Consider the following 26654-nt stretch of genomic DNA (forward strand, 5'->3'; position numbering starts at 1 on the left):
ATACGTCATGGTTGTACGGTAGTGAAGCATCGTTGCTGAACACCGATGTCATGCTGTCGATGATGATGATGATGCCGATCATGCTTAGGCCTGGGTGCCCTGGTAGTATCCCAGTCCACGTATAACCAAGAGTTATCCAAATAAATTGTACGGTAGCGAGGCATCAGTAGCCTCCGGTTTTACCGCCAATGACTATGACAGTCTTTACAAAGAGCGCCACTGCTTGTTTACTGGACTTGTTTTTCGCTTATCATATCTTTGACGGAGGTGTAGAATGACACCTCTTACGAAGAGCAACACAATTATGAAACTGCACTAAGCCAAGATTACTGTCAACCCTTGCTCAACACGTACCGTTATCAGCCCATAGTATCTGCTCCGAAGCAGTCTACAGCGAGCGCTGAGGAACAGTCCGGTAACCACCACATCGTCTAACACACAGCGTTCAGTTACGTATAACGATCATCATCATCATTCATTAGGTTGATTTGGCCACTATTTTTTGTTGTTGAGGAGAATTTCGGTAGCTCAGGTAGCGTGGTCGTTCGTTTGTTCGCTGAGTTGATTAATTTGGTTGCAATCAAATCGCCCAGCTCAGATCAGCAAACAAATGAACGACCACTATTTACAATTCCATGTGTGTATCAGGAAACATCGAAACACTCTGATGTAACTCGACACTGCATGCAGACTCATGTAGGTGAGGCATACTTAAAGCATGTTTACCAACGGTGAAGCCTAATGGCACTTTTCATTTGTTATCCACTTGAGCCTCTGGAATATGATGCTGAGTGTGAGTCTTGAAGGATGATTGGATACAGATGTCAAGCGAATTAACCTACGATGTTAACAGAACATTGTGTTGCTTATCTACACTGTCATTCAGATTGTATGGTAAATTTATGATAAATTTCACGTTGAATCTGAACCTAAGATATGGTTCCTGCATTACAGTCCTAGTTCATCTCTCATTCGGTATCAAGTTCAAGACGCGTAATACGGCAAAAATAGTGCTGTGCAACTGATAACGTAAGCAATTTGTTCAGCTCATTATCGCAATGATGGATGTCTAAAGTAATGCAAGGCAGGAAAGAGCGAAACAAAAAATCGGTAAAATGGCGAAATTCAAAGCCGCCCAACTTCGAAGTCTGTTGTTGTTGAGGAACGACTTTACTGATCAGGTAGCCTTCCTAATGCAAACCAACCTCCTGTCCAGTAGTTGGTCGCTGGATGAAGAGTGGTATTATACTCCGGAACACTTGAAGTGTAAATCGAATTCTGGATCCACTCTCGGTGAGTCCATCCTCTCTAGAGTGATTGACTTCGTCGTCCATAAAGGTTCATGTAGGAAGAAAGGACTCTATTACTACTTGTAAGATCTACATGGATTATCTTAATCTCCGAATTATGCTTGCTCAGAAATGCCTATAAATACTGGGAATTATCGACAACAACGTCATTGCTGAAGCATCAGAGTTTCCTAGTCTTATTTGGGGGAAACTTTAGTGTGTAAAGGAGATAGAACTGGGTTCAATGGGCTCAATACAACCGTGCGTGGTGTTCAGGCTTTGAAACACTCACTCAGTCTGGACAGAAACTTGGGGGCAACCACTAGTCTCCATATCCTGCGAAGATTCCAGAGGACCGCAGGCCGAGACACGCCAACCTCATCTCCGAGTCCTACCTGCAACACTCGGACGTTTTGTAATCTATTTCATTCCTTATTCCAAGCCATACGTTGCGCGCCGCTCCAAAAATTATGTGTGGAAAACATTACTCTTGACAGACTCCTAATATGTAGCGTGTCATAGCCGCCGCATTTTTGCCTCTGGATTTGATCGTCATATCATTGAACCTCCATTTGATACTCACGTCATTTTGAGTTCATTGGTGCTAGCCCATTCCAGTTGTGGATCTAGAATATCGCCGAATACCTAGAGACTCCTCAGATCCTGAGGTCGCAAAGGCCCTGTTTCAAGGTGCGATAACACACAGGTTCCAAAACAGGAACGTTGATTTTAGTCCGTCTCTTCGATCTAAAACGAAATTACGTCCCAATGTAGAGCGCATGCCGAAGGATGGAGTGACTCCAAACAACCTCTTTACTGACCCTTGTGCTGCTTCCTATTCAAAGATAGGAACGGTGCTGTCTGAGTTCTCCGGTTTGAAAGGGTTTCGGTATGTTATTTTATGTAAATGGGTTTTTTTAGACACTAGCGTCCCCCTCATTTCATGACCACGTTGAACGAAGATAGACAGGTCTCCTTGTCGCACACCACTGTCCACAGGGAAGCTTTTGATGATCTTCGTAGGCTCATACTCATTTATATACAAAATTTTTAAAGCACGTCTTTTTGCATAGTTGTGATTGATGAAATGATTTGACCTATGGAGTTAAACGTGCCATTGAAACCAAAGAATATTGGCACCATGGATCGCCTATTCGTAGCCTGCTGTCCCAGTCAGTACTTGGTTGTGCTTGGTAATGCAGATCTGGTCTAAACAACCCTTCGTGCTTTTCCCAGGTCAGGACTTCACTTGCTACTGTGAGATGACGGAGAATAAGTGAAACTGGAAGTCTTGTAACGGCTTAAGTCGGGCTGAAAACCCCGTAGTTGCTACTTCCATTACGAACAGTTGTTTGAAATAGGCGATCATCTCAGTTCATCCCTGCTGGAGCAGTGGTTTCCCAGTCAGACAAATAGGTTAGTTGGATACATTTTCAGACAAGGCTTTTGTGGTCTGTCGAAACCAGCAGCTCGATGGCCTCTCGAGAGGGGGAATGCATTCATATATCTCTGAGACTGTTGGATGTCCCATGTCCGTGATTCTATTACCATTGAAAGTCTGACTGAAGGGCAATCGATGTTCAGCTCAGTTGTTGCTGAATTGTCCAACCGAATGATTCAGAAGCTGTTCTTTGCTGGGGATGAGCAAGAAATTTTTGTCAATGGTGGTTTCACTCACGGATGGATTTCTTTGGTCTGGTTATACAGATATGCAGGGACATTTTTCGGATATTTCCCGAATTTTTTCGCCTCGTTTTCTGAGCTCTCGGTCTTTACGGAGCTTCCCGGTCAGTACGAACGCTGGTCTGTACTTAACATCTAAAAGTACGCTGGTATGCAATTCTTGACTAGGTGGAGAATGGCTCCCAAAGCTCAAGTAAGGGTACGTCCCTCCTGAGGTCCAGTGCCTCGACGGATTTGATTGTAGTGTTCCACGAGAAGAACACCTGAGATGTTGATTGACTGTGCAATTGTCTTTCAGTGGAGATTCGATTCTGTGCTTAGGAGTACTACAGAAAATGATTTTGGCAAACATATTTATAAGTCTATGAGCTTCCAGCCTGCAGACGATGTTTGAAACACTGATTTCCTCCAATCAACTTGAGCAGTGTCATGCGCATATTTCTTCACCAGCATCTCAAGTCCTCTATCAGTTATACCGATATAGGTTTCACCGCAGATATAGATCAGTTGGTAAATACGATTGAAAACGGATAAAAATAATTGGTATTTTGATCTGCACGTGGTTTCAACGTGAGATGAGCCGTATAGGCTGTCCGTCGAAATAGCACATCGCATGTTTTTTCACCAGGATTGATCTCCTTTGTACGGGAATCCAAAGAAAATCGGCTTTTTTTCTGGAGTGATTACCTATGCAGTCAACTTGTTCCATGCATCCAAGTGATTCTCGATGAAACTAATAAACCCACCTATTTTGCCCATTTGTACATGTTTTACGGCGAGTGGGATTGTACGAAACACTTCATCCTACAACTATGTTCTCATTTTATTAAAAGCCTCCAAGATACACAAAGGAAAGCTGCAACGGATCAGCGCCGGAGCTGGGTCTATTAAAATGCCCGAAAACGGGCGACGTTTGGTGACCGATCCATGTTATCCATAGTGGTGTAGTAACTGCGTTTTAAACGAGTTCGCATGTGAGGCATACCACGTAGGCACACGATTTCAATGTCTTGAAAATCAATTCCAAATAGGAATCATCTGTGGTCGGCACCAAGTAGCGACAGGCATTCTCTATTTCATTTCGTACTGACTCCATTCCAAGACAACAATCTAGTTGGGCCTCAGCATTGCCGAGTCTGTCCGCTTGTACATTCGTATCTCTTGCATTCACGGGTATAACTGAGCCCTCGACCCCAATTTCGTAAACGCAGCACGTATCAGTGGAAAGCGAGTCGGGCATCAGAGGCAACGCAGTCCTTTCCTCATCACTTAACTGCCGACTATCACACAGTTGAAGAAAGTAGTACTTTTAAGTAATCCAGCCGACCGAAAGTAAGACACCACGGTGTATCATATGGGCACAGCGAGCCATCAATTTTTACCACATATGTACTCTGGGACATTTAAACTGTGCTGTCTTCGCTAACTGATTGTTCGATTTTCAGGGATATATGTACACAATTCACGATACTCGTCGAGTAAGATCGCCAACTGGACTAGTTTAAACGGTTTTGTTGACGCGTGATAACAACTGAAAAATAGTCCAGTGGGCATCCGTTCTGGATGGAAAAATCTCTCTGGATGAAACATTCCTTGGGCATAATACACAAGAGAAAATGTGGAAGCATCTAATTTTCACTTTTTCCCCATATATTTTTACCTTTGGCTTTACCAAGCTGTGTCCAGTTGTGTTAACTTCTGCCTTTGAATTAATTTCCACTTTGCAACGATTTTTGATAGACGAGATGATGGTGTTTTACGAACCATGCCAGTTGAGAAGGTAACTGCTGTTGTCCTGTCTTCCTCTCTGTGCTCGTCGATCATTGTCTCTGTAGACACCGTTTAGACCTGTCGTCAACCCGTCCATCCATCCACCCAAACAAACTATCCGTTTCGTGCACCATTCCGTTGAACTGGATACTTCTAGAAAATGAGATGGTGCATTTGTCAGTTTTCTTTTGAAATTCGGATGACGTGAATGCTGACACTGTCGATTACGACTGTACAGCAGTGAAGCATCAGTGTTATTGGGCTGTCGATGCTGATAGTACTGTTGATGCAACTGTACTGCTTGTGCACTTCACTTGTCGTTAAGTGACTACTGATATCTATAGCTTAAAGGTACTGCAACTCCGTGTTGCTTCCTTGATTGTACGTATTTTCCAGTTTAGGTTTAAGCCACGTGTAGTGTACTCCGAGACGTACGCATACGGCTTTGACAAAATGCACTACGGATAGCATACGGCGAAGTCTTTCAGAATTCACTACATGGCGCAGCACAAACCTACTTGTCGTGCAGAATTTCTGAAAGGTTCGCCGCATCTGTCCTTATTTTCCATGTGACAAACAGTAGTTCTCGGTTCCTATACATTGTCAATTGCATGACACTTTAGTAGTACTCAGTAGTACCCAGCTGAATTATTAAATCGCTTTCATTGTTGTAAGGAGAGTCTGACTGGACGTGGGGTTGCTTATCGTCATATTCAAGGAAACTCACTCGAGACAGCCGTTGGAAACGTATTTCAATACTTCTTTCACGCCTGAGTATTTTGTACCGAAATGGAGATGCAATCGAATGGCGAAAATCAGTCGGTAGGTTCGAATTCGACAGCTGCAGGCGGTGTTACTTACCTACAGTCTGCATCAGAAGAATGCCCTTCACACTATATACTTCGCCTATTTTAGGACGACTTTCTCCTGGAAAGTTTTAAGTCAGCTCCAGTTTTCTCATATCATTACTGTCCATGAAGCATGATTGACTGCATTTGGGACATTATCATAGACTAATATGAGGATTTGTGTTCGAATGGTCCCTCCAGTATAGCACGGATTCCTTCGAAACACGCGGCTCTAGCCTTTATGCAGCCCAGTGAAGACTGTTGGGTCTTGGGATAGTTTGGGTCTGCTTCTCTTGCACCTGCACGTCCAAATGCGGCCCGAAGAACAGCAGGGTTCGATGGCTGACACTGACCGTTTCACGACTGATACACCGACTCGTCAGCACCACCTACTGACAGGATCTCTTCTGTTCTTATAATATATGAGACCTTTTTATGGCAGAGTAGTGTTTGTCATGCGTCGTAGTGATTCATACTGTGGATCATTTCGAGAAAATCCGGTTGTCAGCTGGTAATCCACCACGCCATGATGATAGCACCATCATCATAGGTGCTACACTGTGGTTGACGTCGCGCTACAGTGAGGAAGAGGCGGGCTTTGTCAAAATCCCGTCGCACTAATACGACACTGGTTCATATGTCTATATTTGTTTTGTGTATATTTTGCATATTTCTCTATTACTCTTCACTTTCCCGTTTAACGTCGATTCCTTTTTCTAACCAACACAATTAGCTTCTAAAGGCGCTTCCGGTGCTCTCCGAACAGCTCGGTGTGCTACTTGAATTTGACGTAAGTCTGTCATTTCGCAAGACATTTGCAACCAGATGTATGTATTCCTATTGCTCTTCATCCAATGTGTCTAATGCGTAGATGAAATCTTTCATTCTCTCCCTCTAGGCACTTGAAAAGGATCTGAACAACGCAATAATTAATGCCGCTTTTCTGCTATTATACAAGGATCTAATACGGTTGTTCGCCTCCTACAACGAGGGCATGATGAATCTGATTGGTATGTTCGACTTTGTTGAACTATGATGTCTTGTTGGACTGGGTTCTCTGTTTGTGTATTTTTTGCTCGCCTTTTTGTGTTCTACTTTCGAATTCCTCTTCGTTATTTACACCATTACTGTGTCATGCAATATACCCTACGTTGTGCGTGGTGACTGGCTTTATTGGTACATGTTGCTATTTCACAGGCAATGTATGACTATCAAGTATGGTGTTATCGCATAATTTCGCAACCTGATTGGGACTTGGTGCGACCAGAAACAAAGCTCTTTGCATGCGTTTTCAACAGTGTTTTTCCCGCCTGACTCGACGACGCAGCGTCGGGTGCTTCCACTTTGTTTCATATCCTCAGATTCAACGAAGTTTCTATCCTTTTAGTTTTCGGTCCTGAGAAAACTTTTGAACTACCTATTATCTATGGACTGAATTGGGCTTACTTTACCAAACTGATAACGTGGTTTGGTGAACTATCTGTCCAATCGGGTGAAGACGATAGTAATGGGACCTATATTGAGGAATGCTCAATTTTTAAACTCGTATCGGGTTTCTTAACAGTTACCTGAATTTTGCCTGGGTAAATCTAAGTCAGTTATCGTATGTCTGATGACGTAGCTGACGGGATGATGCCCATTATGCAGGTCCACGTTGTTAGATGTCTCAGTAACAAATATCAGAAACAGCAGGTACAAATCGATTTTAGTTAGTGAGTCATTGCTATGGTCACTGCGCAAACCAATCGCCAGACAGAGTGCGAGTATTTTCTTTGGTCCATACGTGAAAATTTCTGTTGGTGCAGCGTGCACCATTGGAGTAGTGACATCACGCTATTCTCGCATTTTATGGAAAAGCAGTCGGAATCCCAGCAAGGACAGAATAGTTATTGTTAATGACCCCAACCAATCGCGAAACCCGCCACTTGTCATCTGCCCTTTCTGGTGGACCAACCAGATTTATCATGCTGGGGCGGGAGAAGGATTGTTCAACTGAGAGCGAGTGCAAATTTGCGAATTCCTCAGATGACTTGCTTTGCGCTAGTGTAGAAACCATTCGCTATGGTTTTCACTTGTCATCTCTACCCAGAAGAAACGACTCCCATCGAAAGGTCATTTCGTTATTCAGCTAGGCTTTCTCCAGCGAGGTTATCCTATTATGCTGTAAAACTCTTACCTAACCCTGTACTCCGGCCTCCTAGGTCGTTTTGTTGATCTTATCGTCGCACCTTAAGCAACCACTTAGTGGTGACGGGCTGTGAAAGTTAAGTCGCTTGTGATTTGCGTCAGGAGTCTTCCTGGATGAGCCTTTAGTTTGTTTGTTCTCCAAAGCGCTGTGGAATACAACATCTGGGTTGGTTGCCGCGGTCCCATTGTACGTCTCGGAATACAGTTAATATGCACTTTCTGTTTTCAGCACCCTCCACAGAAACCTGAATTCAGTATGAAGGTTCCACTTTCTGCTTCACTCTTTGCCCCATTCACACTAATGCCATACATGACGCATATTGAACAACAACCCAATGCCCCTGATACTCTGTCGACCGAATGGTTGTACTCTGATTCTTGGTTGGACTGTCGAGAATAATCGATATAAAGATTAATATAATCGTTCAAATGTAACACTCGGTGTCTGGCTGCTATGTTCTCCGAGGGAAGCGTGGGGCCTAAGATATTGCCAGATTTCATAAGCATAGACAGGAGCAATCGAGATGCTAAGGTTGGGTTCGAACCACTCGCTCTCCTATCAGTGATTCGATCAAAAATAATTTGGAACTCCCCAAACCATCATCCACAAGACTCAGTCAACCACACTGAAAAGCAGTCGGAATCCCAGCAAGGACAGAATAGTTATTGTTAATGACCCCAACCAATCGCGAAACCCGCCACTTGTCATCTGCCCTTTCTGGTGGACCAACCAGATTTATCATGCTGGGGCGGGAGAAGGATTGTTCAACTGAGAGCGAGTGCAAATTTGCGAATTCCTCAGATGACTTGCTTTGCGCTAGTGTAGAAACCATTCGCTATGGTTTTCACTTGTCATCTCTACCCAGAAGAAACGACTCCCATCGAAAGGTCATTTCGTTATTCAGCTAGGCTTTCTCCAGCGAGGTTATCCTATTATGCTGTAAAACTCTTACCTAACCCTGTACTCCGGCCTCCTAGGTCGTTTTGTTGATCTTATCGTCGCACCTTAAGCAACCACTTAGTGGTGACGGGCTGTGAAAGTTAAGTCGCTTGTGATTTGCGTCAGGAGTCTTCCTGGATGAGCCTTTAGTTTGTTTGTTCTCCAAAGCGCTGTGGAATACAACATCTGGGTTGGTTGCCGCGGTCCCATTGTACGTCTCGGAATACAGTTAATATGCACTTTCTGTTTTCAGCACCCTCCACAGAAACCTGAATTCAGTATGAAGGTTCCACTTTCTGCTTCACTCTTTGCCCCATTCACACTAATGCCATACATGACGCATATTGAACAACAACCCAATGCCCCTGATACTCTGTCGACCGAATGGTTGTACTCTGATTCTTGGTTGGACTGTCGAGAATAATCGATATAAAGATTAATATAATCGTTCAAATGTAACACTCGGTGTCTGGCTGCTATGTTCTCCGAGGGAAGCGTGGGGCCTAAGATATTGCCAGATTTCATAAGCATAGACAGGAGCAATCGAGATGCTAAGGTTGGGTTCGAACCACTCGCTCTCCTATCAGTGATTCGATCAAAAATAATTTGGAACTCCCCAAACCATCATCCACAAGACTCAGTCAACCACACTAACCGGCAAGACCCTTTAATTGACATTCAACACTGATCTAGTGTGCTAATCTGAAAAGGTCTTACTGATTGGTTCTCCGTCTGCCTCAAGACCTGGCCATATTGGTGACCTGCTCACTTGGCCTAATGAAGCTTTTGCGTCAAAAGCGAAACGTTGCCCGAATAAAAACGACCGGTTGTTTACCAATCCCTTCTGAAAAGAAAGGTCCTTTTTATTCTTCACACTTACGTTCCATATTTTGAGACAATTTTGAAAGCATTCTAACAGAATGGCGGTTTGTATGATGCCTCCTACTTCACAACTGAATTCTACTGACGTATACCTCACTTCATGTCGAGCCGTAAAATTGCGCTTCTTGCCAGTTTTGTTTCCAGTATCGAAAGTGCACATCATCATTGAAGCGCTGCCGAAATATTTTTACCGAGAAAGGTTTGGCGCTCGGTCAGTTCAGTGGGGATTTTATCATATTTTTTTTCCGGGGGATTCGAATTGATATGCAGTCGTGCGCTTAGTCTCAGTTTTCACACTAGATAACCTGTACTTTATAAGTACGGTCGTTCGTGCCTCCGTCATCTGTACAGTCGATATTTCTAAACCAAACTATCGCACATATCTTTGCTGTATGTCTAGCTGCACTTCTTTATTTGTGATTGTACCTAAACAAGAATTCAAACCGATGCGGTGTAAGGCATAATGTAGTCCATGCATTGTAGACCTGTATTTCAATGGTTATCTGTGTTACAGTAACGACTGGGCTTGGACATCTCCGGCTAGGCTGACTACCGAACTGAGTGGACGGGCTGTAGTCAAGTGTCTGCCACACCGAACGTCTCATTTTTTCCACATTTCCTCTCTGCGTCACAGTAACCGCATCGACATCAGTCCACCGCTAATCTTTATTTTCTTAAGTTTGCAGAATTGCTGTACGTTGAGTTGCCCTCCCGCCCCCAAATGTCACCACAAGCACTGTTCGTCTGTCGAACCGAACATTCAAACAGCTTTTAAGTGGACTGGTTGGTTGGTTGAACGGGTGGGTGGGTATTGAGATCGAGTGGAATTTCCGAATTCGGCAGAAGCATGTTCCATGTCCTATGGAGCTTCCACCCACATGCAACGGCATTCATGTGGGCTCGAGCCATCGAGGCAGGAAGATCTCACAGCTATAACTGTAACTGCTTTTGTTTCGCTTGTCATCTCACAGCCTATCTCTGGTCAACTTTTCGCTGTGCTTGCTTTTGTTACCCTGTAGAAAAGTACTTCTCCCTGAGGCGTAAACAGTGTCGTGCCGGCCTGGATTTGTACCATGCTTTCCCCGATTTACAAGCCAAACTCACGGAGTTCTTGTCAGTTGCTGAGGTAAGCAAACGCACCAGGGGTATTTGTGTTTACTGCAGCGAGCTATATTGCAATAATTTTCTGGCCTCAGTCTCTTGTTGTTTGATAGATGGCCCTAGAGTCCTCTTCAACTCCAAGGAACGCAGTGTCGATGAGTCACAGCCCACTACTTTCCTTGAACAAAACTTGTAAAAGTTTGCGACCTTATATCCCAATATGAGACTGAAGGTTGATCCTGATCGGACGTTGTTCAAGGGCGCTTTTTGTCTATCTAATCGTTTATCTTGGGGGTTTAGCGTAGATGTATCTTAGTCGCCACCACCAACTAATCATCACAGGTCTTTGAGGTAGCCCGGTGGGTTTGAGCATTGAGGGGAGGATTCAAGTATTACAGGGGACACCTGAACAAGTGGGAAACACATTTGGGTGTGCTTTTAATCACTCACGATGTTATCTTTAAAATCCCCACATAATCTAGAGACAAGTGATGTGAGACTTGGTTCCGCGGGGCCAGCGCCTGTCTTTTGTTTGCTTAACATTTTTACCTTAAGTCATTCTTTATCTCTTCTACACTGAGCACTGCACGCTAGTAAGCTATGATTGCCAACGAATTGGCGCAATGTGCTCTTCACCGACTGCAATCTTAGTGTGGTGTATGAACACGAGCCATACGTGGGCGCCAGCCCTCTTCCAACCCGGTTCGCTTTGTCGCAGGCTGTTGTTACTGAGTTTTCATATCAAGTTTACCTCTGTAGGGTTTGATCAACCTCAATGCAAGATCGAACAGGCATGAGAAGTTTATTAGCATATTTTTTATCGTCGAGTTTTGTTTCCACTTTACCTTTTGCAAGCACCAATGCGCCCCACTTAAACAACGAAATCTTATTTCTTGTTCATTACTTTTATGGGTAAACATATTTGCTCCACCAGATGAACGAAGACCACCGAGGACAGTATGCTAAAACACTACCAGGTCGTGAGTTTTCACGTTTCAACCCTTCTAGTCTACGACCCACCAACAACCGCCCCTTAGTTGAACGAGGGTTCCGCAAACTTACTAGATGCATATCAGCACTTCAGTGACTGTACTGGCATGTGGGACTGGAACGATCATTGTATCTTCAGGTTTTCTTGAAATGTCAAGACTTTGTGCTTTGGAAACAGTGTGTTAACTTAAACACACTTTTAGGAGGCCGTGAGGTAATCTTTTTCACGGGAGCTACATTTATACGCTAAGCTTTGTGACATGAGAAGGCTGAGTCCTCGAAATCGGCAGAAATCGGAATGGGTCAAGCACATGTGATCTGGTTCGAAATCACATCATTGTTCCACGAGCATGTTCAAATTTCAGATCCAGAGTTTTGTAAGTCAAGCTTAAAAACACCCACCGACACTCACACGTGCTGAAGTCATCAGCTTTGCGCTTGTCACGAAACTGCTGGAATATTCGAACAACAACTTAGCCGCACTCATCATTCAAACACTTTAAACTGCCATCATCTGGTTTTAACTGATGAGTGATATGTTTTTTCTTCCTGAACAGATTACTTGCGTTTTATAAGTAGCGGATATACTCTAAATTTTCATATCTGAATTTCCTCCCTTACGCTAGGCGAAAAGCTGTTTTAGCCCGTTATAGAATTATTTGCAGTGCAGGGCTCACAAATCATCAGCCTTCTGGGTAGGGGTCTGAACACCCCGCCATTCAGTTAAGAATGCATTTTGATCAACTACCACGTGCAGTCGATCGGTTTTCTAATCTTGCGGAAGGTAGTGTAGACCTTTGGTCTATGGTGCTCCATTTTGGACTCCTATTTTTACACCCCTGCTCGCCGACTGCTGCTGATGGACGGATTTCGTTACCACATTGCTAAAACCATTTCATCTCTTCTAAAATTGAAATCGTAAAGCACTTTAAACAGATTAGTTCTATGGTTGTGCTAATGGTGCACTTAGCATGCTCTCCGAATTTATTTCGTTGTCCTTTTGTGACCATTTAATCCGGTTGTAAATTCGGTTTTCATTTCGAACTGAATTTTCCGTTCTGTTTTACTTCTAGAGTTTGGGAATCGGGGACAAGGACAGTCTTGGTTTGCAGCCAGTGAGTCACATTCTTAACTCGTATTCGTTGGTTTCCCAGTTAGTCGTTGGTTTTTCCACAGATTGTGAAATACCAGGCTCCCTTCTCCCATCCGAATGTTCATGGTAGAAGGATAGGCGCATTACACATTGCACATGCAAACATCTCATCCATGAGAAGAAAAACTGACTGAGGCTATACTTTTTCCCCACGTAAAACTTACTGTAACGTTCCGTGAACCTTGTAATATTGATTAGGGCTGCCAATGTGTTGTGGATGATGGCGCCTGACGGCACCCACTGTCAGCCATCTCGATGTCTGAATTTTCAACTCCCAATGCGGTGGAATTTTCCCTCCATCGGGGTGTTTTTTCTTATTTTCTTCGTGTGTCTGGATGTATTACAGTAGTCTTCTTGATGATGGGTCATATTTCGGTGAATGACTCGCCTTACCGCAAAATGGAACTTCGCCCCCTTCATTCAGGATTCAGATAGACAAATTCGAACTACAACCTCCAGACAGGGTGGTTTTTCATAACAACAAAAGCGCCAGTAATTACTACGGACTCGTTAGGTATCGAAATATTGTGAGCTGTTTTCCATCGTATCCGTCAGTTTTAATATTCTCAGAAGATTTTGCAACTGTGAACTGTTTGAACACATGATTTTGTCCGCTGATCCAAGGCTAACGAATCAACCAAGTCAAGCTAAGTCAGTGCTGCAATTATGTGGTGCGTTGACGAGTCAGCTATGGTTATTGCGCAATCCATTTATAGTAATGTCGTAATGTGTCTGAGATAAAAATATGGGGTATTCCCATTGTGTTGTTACTCCTCGGAGTACAAATGGGTAAAAACTAGAAGACGCTTGTTTGATTTGAATGGGTTCCTATCCTCAAAAAGTATTGCAACGGAAACCATTCCGCAGTTACAAGATTGTCGCTCAATAGGGATATCATCAGCTTGTATTTATCGTGGTTGGAAAAATTGAACTTGCAGGACTTATCTTGTGTCAGCTGAAATCTAACTGCGTCACCTGCAATCGGTCAATCGAATCATCTTACTGCTTCACTGGCCTTGTCACTACGTTCCTCGACTATATTGGTTCGCTGATAACCAGCCTTACGGAACGCGTCTGTGTAAACAACATGATGAGGCGATAACCTGAATGAATGCGCGAAGAGTAAATTTTCCGGAAGTAAGGCCACATGTGATCGATATCGGATTCGGCTTTTATTTTTAATGGTGGATAACCACAACATCGAACAAGCCTATTCCATCCTATTTGGTTTTTCACAAGTGGCTCACTGCATACGACATAAAGATTAGTGGTCGCGCACTGTTAAAGTGCTGACAAACAGCTGGCGCTGTTCCACTAACCGTATATCTGTCGAATTGTCGCTCGCGGGATGCCATTGTTGCGGCGAAGACCTGTCCCGCGCAATTCATAAAATACAATGTCATTGAACGTCGAAATTATTTCACTGTGGTCTGTATAAGTTTATCCGTGAGGCTGTCCGATTTCCCTATTCTTATGCTGCTACTAACATGACATCCAGTGGGATGTGGGAGGAATCCGTACTAAGACCAGCAACCAGCACATTACAACTTTTATGTGATGTAGACAACCATAATCCAATCAGCGCCGCCAAGATATTGTGATTTATGGCAAAGGATATTCCTAAAATACTATTTGGAATCTTGAATAAAATATGGACCATTTATCACCCAACTCAGTCGGGCGTAAACGTGACGGAAAGGCTAAACATGATTAAACATCGTTTTGCGCCCTTCTGTGAAGAAAGACAGCCGGCCTAGACAGTTCACCCTACGTACGTTGGATTCTACTAAGTGCATTTTTCGGAAGAAATTTCCGTTGATGTTCGTCCTTCTTTGAGACCAACGTAGGTGGAATGGATGGTGGATGGAAGACACTTATCTGGACTCTGCTGTGAATGAACTAGTCAACGATACCTTCCGTGAATAAGTAAGCTGCTGAAGATTTGGTACCGTCGAGGGGACTAAGAGGAGTAAACAGTGCCCATAGTAAGGAAGATGCCACTTGTTATAGTAAATGAGTGAATCCCGCGAATACAACTTGGGTCCACGAAAACTCATAACTAATGAAGTGGCATTTGTGCAGCACGTTCAGTTGTAGAGTATCATAGACGAGAACTTCAGTTACGATTCAATTGTTCCATCAACAGCAACTCATGGTAAAAATTGACCCACAGTCGAGTTTTCTGCGTTCGTTCCCGATAAAAGCCGCCGAATTGCACCCATTTCTGAGAAATCAATGTTCTATATGTAGTCTTGGACTTCTGATTAAAACTTTTAACCATGTCGACTTTATTGTGGCAAACCGAAACGTATTTCAGCGAGCGGCATTTTGAAATATTTGCTTGACAAAAAGGGAATCCACAAAACACCCACTCCGTGAGGTGCGGTTTCACTATGTAAATCAAGAATTCACGCGGTTTGATCAGCAAATAGCAATGGGATGCACGTGTCAAACCACCTAAATGGGAGTAAAGAGCTTCTAACAACCCGGGATACCCATGGTTTTGACTCTTTCCTATTGCACTCATCTATGTTTGAACATACTGACGGGACCTTGACTTGCGCTTTTTCCGTGGTTTGACAACAGCTTTGCCCCAAAATGTGACAGTCGAACGCCTCAACTTAGCTCTTCGTTTGACCGAACAATTTTGGTGGAGGCATGGTATATTTAACGTAACAACACAAGGATGATTACTACATATTACGTTGCTAACTAATTCAAGTTCGCATATTTTAAAACACTTTATTCCCCATGTATTAACGTTATTTCTTTCGGTAACCTTTCCATTCCAGGTTCCACCTAAGGTGATTCAGGCCATGGAGCAGCATCTAGCAATTTTAGAGAGCAAAAAGGGGTATGTGACCGAACTATGTGTTGTTGATCCCCAGGGTTCGTAAATAGCTAATTGGCCTATAGGTTATTGGTAGTTCTAATTCAATGGGTTGATCCGTCGGTTCCCAACATTTTTCTGTGTCATGCTCCCAAGATTGTGTTAAAGTGTCATTTCTCTCCTGATTGATTTATTCCATTGAAAGCAATGTCCAGTAACTCTGCTATGCCTAATTATCAGGTTTGTTGTGCCTTTCTTGATGTTCCACTTTCTTTGATATCCCAACACACTTGGCGCCGACGTTGTTGATTCTTGAGGGATAGTATAACGCAGCTGGATTAGAACGTGCCGTACATTTACAAGCGCGCAAAATCCAATACATATGGGCGATAACAGTGGTCATTCCCGTTCAATGATATTTTGTGATGTTTTTTGCTCACTAGTGTATTGTTCAGCCAAGGAGCAACGAACGTTACGCACTGCATTAAATTGTCAACAACCACATATAACGGCAAAGCTTCTGAATTCCCCTTATGAGCTCCAAATTTCCTCCTCAAGATAAATTGGAAATTAAGAGGACTACGTTTTTAAAAAAGTGTGATGTATCCGGGAGAATGGAGGGAAAATCAAGCTCTATCGTCCTCAGCTAAGATTTGTTCTTGTGGGTACACGGGCCTACGTGGCTGTGACTTTTCACCCATATAATGGGGCGTGTTTACGTGCTGGCGTCCCATTCACGGTTTGGTATGTTGGATCAAACCGAAGTAATAACGGAGCTGCTTGCCGGCCACTTAGCCATCACAACCGTTGCGGTGCACAAGAAGAAGGAACCCAACATTCTGTGCCCATCCGCTTAACTTTAATAAAGTTGGAAAGATCCGGTTGCCCCCAGTTATGTCAGACACTTTGGAATGACTGAATCCGTAAAATAACTTTTTAAAACCATGATTATTTACGAAGCAAGCCAACCTGACTGTGGTTCAGGTTACCAATCAAAGATGGCGGTTGTTGCTACGTTGCATACTAACAAGTCCCGCCGCGTTGCTTGTTGTTTGTAATCGGTGTTCACTTCTTGGCGGTAGTTCTCTGACGAATATTCGCAATAAACAACAGTTTTACGGCGATTCTTAACAACTCACTCCAGTTTAACACAGCCTTGAACAAGTCAGTCCACACTACAGTGGCACGAAGTGTTCCTGATCACCAAATAAATGTCACTTGGATTCTGTAATGTCACTAGGTTGGATACGAGGAGATGGTCAGGGATAGCCTTACGATTTCAAATCAGATGGTTAGTTTATTTAATCCCACTTTTCTCATGATCGTTCCTATCTTTGCGCCACTAACAAGCGTTTATTTTATTTTAGTTCAGTGTCACGTATTATGCGATTTCACTATCCCTATTTTATGGGCGGCCAAATTCTAATAAACGTTTTTGTAAATTTTCAAACCTTATCCATGTGTCTAAAGCTCCGATGATGAAGATGAAACTGCCACTGAACACCCGGCACGACCTACGGCGCCAAAAAAGCCTACAGTATCCGTACCACTTCCGCAGGTAAAGCCAGCTGTTCCGCAAAAACCAACCGTTCCACCTTCACCTACACGAACCCCGGTCAAATCGCATGAAACACCCGTGCATTCACATGAAACAGAACCAGAGCAAGAAGCTACAAGGTCATCAACACCTGAGGCAGATCAGCAAGAGGCGACCGCCGTATGTCCAGCTGTGATAGTGAATGATGAAGGTAAAGAATTTAATGACCGTTCTGATCAGGAAGAGTTCCTCATGACCGTAACATGTCCGTACATATATAGACGTGCGTTATCAATTCCCCGTGTTTCACAGATGGTGTACCGTCAGAAATGCAAGCCGAAATCATTGCTACAGCTACGAATCATTTCTCCGACTCAATCATCAAAAGCAACGAGGCCGTGAAACGATCCGTTCAGCAAACGACTATTAGCACTCCGGTCCACACACAATTTGGCCGGTAAGTTCACAGCCATGGTTTTTTAATTTTTTTTTTCGAAAGTACGATGTTTTTCACAGCCATGGTTTTTTCAATTTTTTTTTCGAAAGGTACGATGTTTTTAAGATGTGGTTCATGCATCTGCCAATACGTGATGTGGGAGTGTCGGCAGCCAGTCACTTGTTTCGTCCTGTTTGTGGCTGAGCTAGGATACCTCTCGTCTGTCGTACTCGATCTTGTCGTGGTCTCTGGTCACAGTCACACACTGTTGTCTATAAGCCAAATTACCCGGGAGATGAGGGCAGTCTCATGATTCCTTGGTTCTTTCTATGTGCAAGGGCATGCGCACATCTTCAAGTTTTAGTTCTACTTGAAGAGGGATTCTATCAACAAGTTTAGTGATAAATCCATCACAATGGATCAGATCCAAATTTTAAGCCCCAACTATATCTCTCTTCTTACCGAGGCCTATCATCTGGCATAAGGGCGGTATCATGCTTAGTGATGTCATAATCGCCCAAAATGCGGAAATGTTCGCCCACGCAGATGTCGGAATTTTGGCTTGCCAAGCGTGCGCCGGTAGAGTAGCGGTTACTCGCTCATGTCGGATATCAGATGCCCTGAGTCAAAATTCAGCCACAGTCAATGGTATCCACTGTTGGTGAGCTCCAGTAAAAGCAAAACTCGAGTTCAGCGCTCCCTCTGTGAACTCACCAGGACAATTTTTAGGGTGGAAGGAGGACTGATTAAACTAAGGTAATATGGATGCAGATTCTATAAACCCAGTGGCTACTAACAAGAGTCGTTGAGGGATGTCGGTGTGCCAAGGACCAAAGCTTTGTATGTGACAAACTCAGTGCACAACCACTGGGCCTTGGCATAACTTAAGGTGGTAAGATCAAGCACCCCATTTGTTCTTTAAAAGGCAACTTACCCCTAAATACTATACTTCAAAGGGTACCCCTTTGATGAGGCATGGGCACCGAGAAAACTAAAAATTCGAAGGATACTGTGCTCCTCGGCCAAGTGATACAATTTCCGCTCAGGCTTCACAATGAGTGTATTGCACCTCGCTAGGTTATTCTGAAAGAAATGATTTACTCAGTTCTTTTATTGTAAATGTACACTACGGAAACAGTTTTCGTTACAGGGCGCTTCTTTCAATGCAACAACATGTCATTCTTCAGTAACGGCAAGTCAAGGTGCGAAACTGCGCGCGGGGGGTGTTAGAAGCACGAAGAATGTGTTTTTACCCGGACTTTTGTCACTTTTGACCTTCATTTAGCGTGATTCCGGCGGACCACTCAGTCTTCAAAGGCCCAAATGGGCTAGCTCTTTGAAAACTACATTTCCTCTCTGTGTGAGATGTCAAATGTAGCACTGAATAGGTATAGTTGATTTAGACCTTGGAAATACTAGAGGGGCGTCCGGGAATTTTTCTTTTCTTTGGTTGGCCCATGGTTTGCAGACCAACCGTTACTTAACGATATGTGTCGAGTCCGTGAATTATCCTCAGAATTACCTCGGGAAACATGATAAGTAGTGTTGAAATAGAACAAGGTTTAAGGTATCGTTCTCCATTTCGTTTAATGCGAAGTTTTGGCATGTGATTATTACTCACTGCCCCCTCCGGGACATTTTCGGTCCATCTAACAATTTTCTAGCAACAAAACCGAGCCACGTTCTGTCACGATTCACTCGGTATCCCCGGCGCGTTCAAGAAGCCCTTCACCTGCACGACCTCCGCGTCCTCATCCTGAACAACCGGTCCCCGATCAGCCAGCAAGTGACGGTGAACTTGAAGGCACCAACCCGGAAATCGGCACCGAACTAGCGCAGTCAAAGCGAAACCTATCCCTTCTGGGTAAGGCTGATTGCACCTGTGTTGTCTTCTCTTCTAGCGTGACAACGTACTAGAGGAATTGAGTTTTCCATAATCGGTCATGCTGCTTTCAGAATAGACTTTCGTAGAACCAGTGATACAGTTCTCTGGAGTTTTATTGTTATTAGGTGTTTCCCTTTTAATGATCTGCCGATGTCTCGCGTCCCCTGACCATTCCCATGATCCTTCTGGTGAAGCCGACATACTTTCCGGTCACTGAACATCACTGGGCCAGATCTGATTGCGTTATAGTAAAAATTCGGCACTGGAGCTAACCTACCCAGTCGAATCAGTGTTCCGTTCTCGAGTAATGCAGATATGGGAATTTATAGCTTAGACAGTTTGCTAGAACCAACGACAGCCTTTCTGTTGCTTTACGGCCAATTAACTCTGTGTTTAGTAATACGTTCGATTTTCATTGATACACTATGCCAACTCTTGCCTCAAGGTGTGCTTAACCTGAAACAGTTTGCCTTGTATGGTATATTTGGAATGTCATCATCTGGTGTCACGTGATAAGTTTTCTCAACCGATAACTTATTGAAACGCCGGAAATCTTGCGATTTTGTTTATCAGATTACTTCCCAGATCGTCGGTTTTGTCGCTATCAAAACTGTCTGCCTTTAAATTGCGGAATGTAAACTTTCTGTTCGACGTAGTCAACCGGTAATTATGGCAGTAATTTCAGCTTAGGTCCGTTGTACGCTTGTTCGAAACCAAACTGGAGTAAATATGCACTAGCTTATTTGATTTGTTGGTTTGCATTGGGTGGTAGGGGGAAAGGTGGCTCAGTGGACAGAGCGCGAATTTACTGAGCGGAATTTCCGTGGTTCGAATCCGACCTCTGCCTCTCGACTTCCCCTGTCTAGGCTGAGGCAACCTGGCAGTATCCCAGCCCTCGTGCAACCTTCGCATGGCATGGCAGCTAGGCACCAAAAGAGTGCCACGACTGAATAATTATCTTTATTGCTGCTGGCTGGGGCGCAAGCAGCGGTTGTGTGGTGGGTGGCATGGCAGCTAGGCACCAAAAGAGTGCCACGACTGAATAATTATCTTTATTGCTGCTGGCTGGTACGACAGAGACGATTGCTTTGCGTAGAGGGAGGTGAATGTTCCGTTCTTAGCATGTATTTCATACATCACAACTGTTTAGTGGAACACACCTTAGGCCACTACCGTCTTCACACGCAATGACTCTCACGTAAATACACAGTGCGCGGGAGAGCGAGTGAGTAGGCAGATCCGTTTTCATTGAGCAACTGAAGCATAGACGTCACCGCAAGCGGACTGTGATGTATAGATGGCTCATTATCTGATGTACTATAAAAATAAGCCAACCTTTATCCTTGAAGGCCAAAATTGAATCGAAATATAACCTAATTTCCGCTTGAAGCCTCAATATGAATCTAGCACTGGAATTTTTGCGTGCAGCTGAGTGGTTTTTCGGCATAATGCACAGAATAAGGTGTAAGTCCAAGACTACCGATGGTTCGTCTCATCTGTAGCCTAAGCGATGCTTGTGTGCTAGATGTGAGTGGTACGGTCTCGGTGATTGTCCACTCTCTTTGAAGCGCTCTTATTGGCCGTTTTGCATGGTAGGTGGTTGTGCCATGGCAACATAGGTTCAATCGTCCCTGTCTTGTTCACACCACTGCTGGGCACTTCATGAATGTTTAATCTGCTCAGGGTGAATCGCAGCCTAGTTAATGGTGAACTTGTTCCCACTAGGCGGAGTTTGTTAACAACCGGTGTCGGGCGATCCACTGCAGTGCGCACTTTGAAAACATAGATTTGTGCTTATAACTCACCAATACCACGTGTTTCGTAACGTATATTCATGGGCTGTAGCGTCCATTGTATTTACATTTCACAAATGAATACTGTGGAAGTTTATATGGTCAGTACGAGTCCACTATGGTTGAGCATCCTACTATCAGTGAGTTTAACAAAAACAACCATAAGCTGGCCGGAATAAATAGGCTCTGAATGCGTCTCCGCTCATAATAGGCAAGGGAGATCAATTATACGTGCATGCTCAAGTAAGTCTTCCACATTTATTGCGCGATTGTCCCAGGCACCTTCATATTTCCGGCCTAAATTCGCAAGCCATCAGCCGGTCCTCACATAAATTAGCGCAAACCCGTCCGTAGATCATCATGGATAGCTAGATATCTAAGCTAATATATTAACCCACTTTTGGATTTTACCTTCGGGATCTGGCTACTTTTTTTGTCTAATCAAAATAGAATCCTGTTCGTAATGTTCCGTTCTGTTTGATCTGTTCGACAGGTCAATATGCCCATTGATGGTCGGTCTTGCAGATGTCCTCCAAACGCCACACGTGCAGCAAAGTTTGAAGTAGTCATGCCACCTAGATAACAGACAGTCACGGCCGAGAGGACATTTGTCCCGTACTGGGACTGGTCTCTCTTTGAAGCTGAATTGTCCATGTACAACATAGAGCTTCCAAAAGCTTCCGTGAGATGCAAGTTGTTCTGGGCTACGCCAGAGTAGTGTCATTTTATCAATGTTTGTGGGGTTTCAAGTATAAGGACGAATATTTCCACACTCGAGTCTTTCATTTGTCACCCATCCTACTACTATTCCGTTCTGTAGGTCTAAACGAGAAACAGCAAGATGGAAGCGTCTCACCGATTTGTGCGAGCCCATTTGCTGCAGACGAGCAGGATGGCGAACCAGCCAGTGGACCACCGGCTTGGCCCGAAGTTCCTGGTACGTTTTTTTATCTCCATTTCTCGCACGTCCTACCTTCCCATTACATTTAGCTGGTGAGCCAGGTGAAAATCTTATTTAACTCAGACGAACTACGAGAACAGTCATGTTGTTGTTCTACATATTCCTAAATTTTGGCGACTCAAGTTGTTACTCAAATGCTAAGTGGTACTTACTTAATACTATGGATAATTTAGTGCCTACGACAACTTGTGTAGTCAGCGATTCTCCACAGATAATCTTGATTGTAACTGAACCTCACTATTTCATCCAAGGTCTAGGGATTCCTTACCGTTACTTTTATTGCCGTTTGTCTCAGATCAACCGGATCAGTCAGGCTTTAAAGCTGCATTCGAATCTTCCAGCACTCAGCAACCACCTGCAGATGTTTCGGGTAAGTTCCAATCCAAGTATACTTTCACCACGCAGCGCCTCGCCTACATTGCTCTTAGCTGGATGTCTCGTCCTGTAATATTTCTCAACTCTCATCATTTCAGCGCCACCGCCTGCTCCCGTGTCACATGGCTCAGCCCTAGATGATCTGCTTGGGCTTGATCTGCTCGGTTCGGAAGGCGGGGAATCGGTCAGCATCACCCCCACCCCAGTCGTCGTTGACAACAAAGCATCTACAGCTCCAACTTCGGAATCTAAACCCGCTAGTTACGGTAAGTTTTCAGTTCAGTGTTGTAGTCTGTCGATCTTCTCGAAAAAAGATATTGGAAACTAACTTAGGCTAAGTAACGGGCGACGGGGTGTCGAGTATGTCAGTGCCTTTTAAGTTTCAAGTATCCACAAGCGAAAAACGTAATTTTTGGACTTGTTCATGTTTGGCCAGCAAGTGATTATTTCATTAAGCCTTTGCTTCGGATTTTCAGTTTTTGTTAGACCAGTCTTGCGGTTTATTCCTCTGGAAGTTTATTTCCCAAGAATGCAAGTTGTCTTGGTTTTACTCATTTTCGGACGATGTACGTTCAAATGTCCATTTCCTGTGTCTACACCATTCTTGATAGTCACTTTTTCGTAACAGTAGAATAATGGTCATATACGCAAGCCTTATACTGATTTGTCTTCTTGGTTGACAGGATTAGATGATCTGCTGTCATTGGATCCGTTATTAAGCGGCAACGCGCCTGAGAGTACGACAACTTCGCAGCTACAACCCTCGCCTGGCGCTAACTTACTAGCAGGTAAAATTTTCCCCATTTCTAATCACGATTCCTTTCTTGAGCCATCAAAGAACGTTAGTACAATTGCGTCAGACCATTTATAGTTGAGCTTCCCGCAACAGTGCTCTGTCCAAAACTTGGGAGTTTTTACATTTGCATGGACAGAAAATTAATTTGGCTTGATGCGCATTCTAAATTGTATTTCCTTTTCGTGTAGATACTGTTTGCTCAGTTTCTTTCGTTGCGACTTACAGTTCGCAGTACAGTTCATTCTTACGTCCGATCTTGTCGTCCTAGACCATAGTGCTTTACCATAAGTCCAGAACTTTCTTGCCATCGGTGGGGCCATACAACCATGAACAAGAAACTCGGACGAGCTGAGGCTTACAATTTTCAAGTTTCCTTCACAAATAAAAACCCCAAATATCCTCACACTACGAACAGCGTCATGGATTTTCTCTAGTCCTTTTTAACAGCATCTTCACAACAGATCAGAACTTATGACAAACTTTTGACACGGGTGTTGGAAGATTGGTTAAAGTTTGCACACTGTTCGATGCAGGGAGATTTCGTCCTAATACAACCAATACTCAGGTTTATCCTTGCAATGTACTATTCATAAGGTTGCTGAAAATCCGTCGACAGCCCACGACCGGTTTCGCCCTTCTTGGGGTTCATCATGTAGGCGCGGTCCCCGGGTTTCCGTCAACCTTATGTTCTACTTGATACCAAATTGCACGAAATCAGCGAATATGCACTCATTTACCTGATAACATCATAAACGACAGATTCAGCTGGGTTCCAGGTGAGTCTCTCGAAAGAACCAAATTAGTTTGCAAATGAGTGTATATTCGCTCATTTCGTGCAATTTGGTATCAAGTAGAACATAAGGTTGACGGAAACCCGGGGACTGCGCCTACCTGATGAGCCCCAGGAAGGGCGAAACCGGTCGTGGGCTGTCGACGGATTTTCAACAACCTTATGAATAGTACATTGCAAGGATAAACCTGAGTATTGGTTGTATTAGGACGAAATCTCCCTGCATCGAACAGTGTGCAAACTTTAACCAATCTTCCAACACCCGTGTCAAAAGTTTGTCATAAGTTCTGATCTGTTGTGAAGATGCTGTTAAAAAGGACTAGAGAAAATCCATGACGCTGTTCGTAGTGTGAGGATATTTGGGAATTTCTGATGTGAAGCTAGTTTATGCTGAAAAACCTAGAAGCACTGTGTAGCACCCTTATTGGGTCACCAGTAGTTGGAATCCCACGTAACTCCTTCTCTGAGAGTGTTTATTCTATTTTATGGCTTCAGCGTTAATGTCATGCAAGTCGTTTTTGGTTCTAACGTTCACGTATAAGTTTGTACAAAAGTGCTTTGATTTCATGTGTGCTGTGGGTCACCTGCCGAAAACTCTCGTTCTCTATAGGTCTAAAACAAGTCGACTCGACTATTCCCATACGCCCGGCAGCACCAGCCTCATCGCAGAACAAGAATCCGCTGGACGCATTGGATAGCACGCTCATGAATTTGGCCTCAAGTTTGGGCGGACAGCACGGATGGGGTTCCAGTAACCCTAAGGTAATTGTTTGTTGCGGGCGGCGTAATTGCTAGTATCATCTAACTGGATACAATAAGATGTCTTGGTTGCCCAGTTATGGTGATTTTTCTGGTACTGTATGAACTGCGACCTGCTGTTCTTCAAAACCCCTTTTCAAACTGAAGTGGATAGATGGATATACTCTAAATAACTAAGCTATGTGGACCTCAGACACTTCAGTCACAATATCTCAGTTATTCCCTTGATACGACGGAAGGCCTACAGAATAAGCTTAGATGATAGCGGAGTTTGGGAGGTCAAGTAGTGTGTGATAAAACCCAAGAAATTTGGGAAATCAGTACGATCGAAATGAGTTACCTGGTTTGTTGCTACCGGTCAGTATTTAGAATGATTGAAGTTGATGAATCAAATTGGTAAAAGTCCGTGGTGCAAACAAAAAAGGATTACGTGCCCTTTGCTTTCAGGCAGACTCAGAATGAAACCTGTGGATGAATTAAAACCCCCGAATAAAACTGTTGTTTTTTATGTCTGGCCGACGTGCTGTTATTCACAAGCTGCCTCTCTGCGGAAAAGGGATAGAAACCATGACTGTCAACAGGTTTAGCAATGTTCATCATGCGTTCTCACTTGGATGTAAAGAGGCTTTAGAAAATGCCGCCTGGTCTATCTTGTGACCGCCGTCCATTGGATGTTCTGTTTTCACCTTTCGGTTTTCCAGGCGGAGACTCTTATTAGCCCTTGTCGCAAGGTGTTTTATTGTTGTATCGATGTACTTGGTTTCGCTGGCACAGTCAACTCGATCAATATTATCTGAATTAATGAGTACCAGTATGTTAGTTGGAAGGGTGGATGGTCACTGCCCATATGCCCTTCTAATATGTGAATGTGTAGTCTACCTTCTGCCCGTAGCTGGTTTCTTGGCTTCCCTGCAACTAGTTCATCGACCGTCTCATCATCGACTGGGCACTAGCGATGGTCGATCTGTCCGTTGTGGAGTTACCAGGCAACGCGAAACCTAGGGTAAGGCCAGTTCTTCACAAATTGGCAGAACCGTGGGCCATTAACCATTCGGATTTGAGCAACATCCCTTCAGTCAATCATCAAAACGGACGCAGGCCTTATCTCTGCGATGCGAACACACAACTGCAAATCTTGTGGGATGGAAAGTGGGCCATGTGTGAAAAAACGAACCACTAAACACTTCATTGTCGTTCGGCTCTTACCGAGTCCATTTCCCAGACCAACCGTGGTCGGCACTCAGTGGTTTTCGAGACCGCGTAGGTCCGAAAGCTGTATGGGCAGAGTCGGTCATACAGATCAATTTAATGACCAGGGTAAACATAACCTCAAAAGGCTATATAGACGATGTGCTTGTCAAAGCTTCGATAATCATCCTGTATATGTGAAACGGAGTGGGAACTATGTCGAAGGACGAATCCAGTTAGTGGTGGGAGCCAGAATGTTGTGGTGCAGGAGGGTTGGACTCCTATTCTCGAGCTCGTAATCACCCGGAAACTAGATTTTGTTACCGTTACTTATCGCTGTTTCGTTTATTTGGTTAAGTAAGCATAAGATACTGCGACGGCAGATGAGTATATATATATATATATATATATATATATATATAATTAAATTTACTGTGCGTCTCCGAGAAGGGAGATCGGGG

At 43.9% G+C, this 26654-nt stretch overlaps 1 protein-coding gene across 1 annotated transcript in view; it reads left to right on the forward strand.

Moving 5' to 3' along the window:
* Positions 1 to 26654, forward strand: part of T265_00393 (hypothetical protein) — a gene marked incomplete at both ends in the record, with an annotated part of 37149 nt that overhangs the window by 2593 nt on the left and 7902 nt on the right. The window contains 14 exons of the mRNA XM_009164166.1: positions 4713 to 4752; positions 6324 to 6380; positions 6489 to 6600; positions 10619 to 10725; positions 12764 to 12805; positions 15636 to 15697; positions 17144 to 17421; positions 17523 to 17667; positions 19311 to 19510; positions 22145 to 22261; positions 22581 to 22655; positions 22759 to 22926; positions 23344 to 23448; positions 24857 to 25008. Coding sequence (XP_009162430.1) covers positions 4713 to 4752; positions 6324 to 6380; positions 6489 to 6600; positions 10619 to 10725; positions 12764 to 12805; positions 15636 to 15697; positions 17144 to 17421; positions 17523 to 17667; positions 19311 to 19510; positions 22145 to 22261; positions 22581 to 22655; positions 22759 to 22926; positions 23344 to 23448; positions 24857 to 25008 — 1660 coding nt within the window. The remainder of the gene's footprint in view (positions 1 to 4712; positions 4753 to 6323; positions 6381 to 6488; positions 6601 to 10618; positions 10726 to 12763; positions 12806 to 15635; positions 15698 to 17143; positions 17422 to 17522; positions 17668 to 19310; positions 19511 to 22144; positions 22262 to 22580; positions 22656 to 22758; positions 22927 to 23343; positions 23449 to 24856; positions 25009 to 26654) is intronic.

The sequence above is a fragment of the Opisthorchis viverrini genome (genome assembly GCF_000715545.1).
Source record: "Opisthorchis viverrini unplaced genomic scaffold opera_v5_4, whole genome shotgun sequence".
NCBI classification, from domain to species: Eukaryota; Metazoa; Platyhelminthes; class Trematoda; order Opisthorchiida; family Opisthorchiidae; genus Opisthorchis; species Opisthorchis viverrini.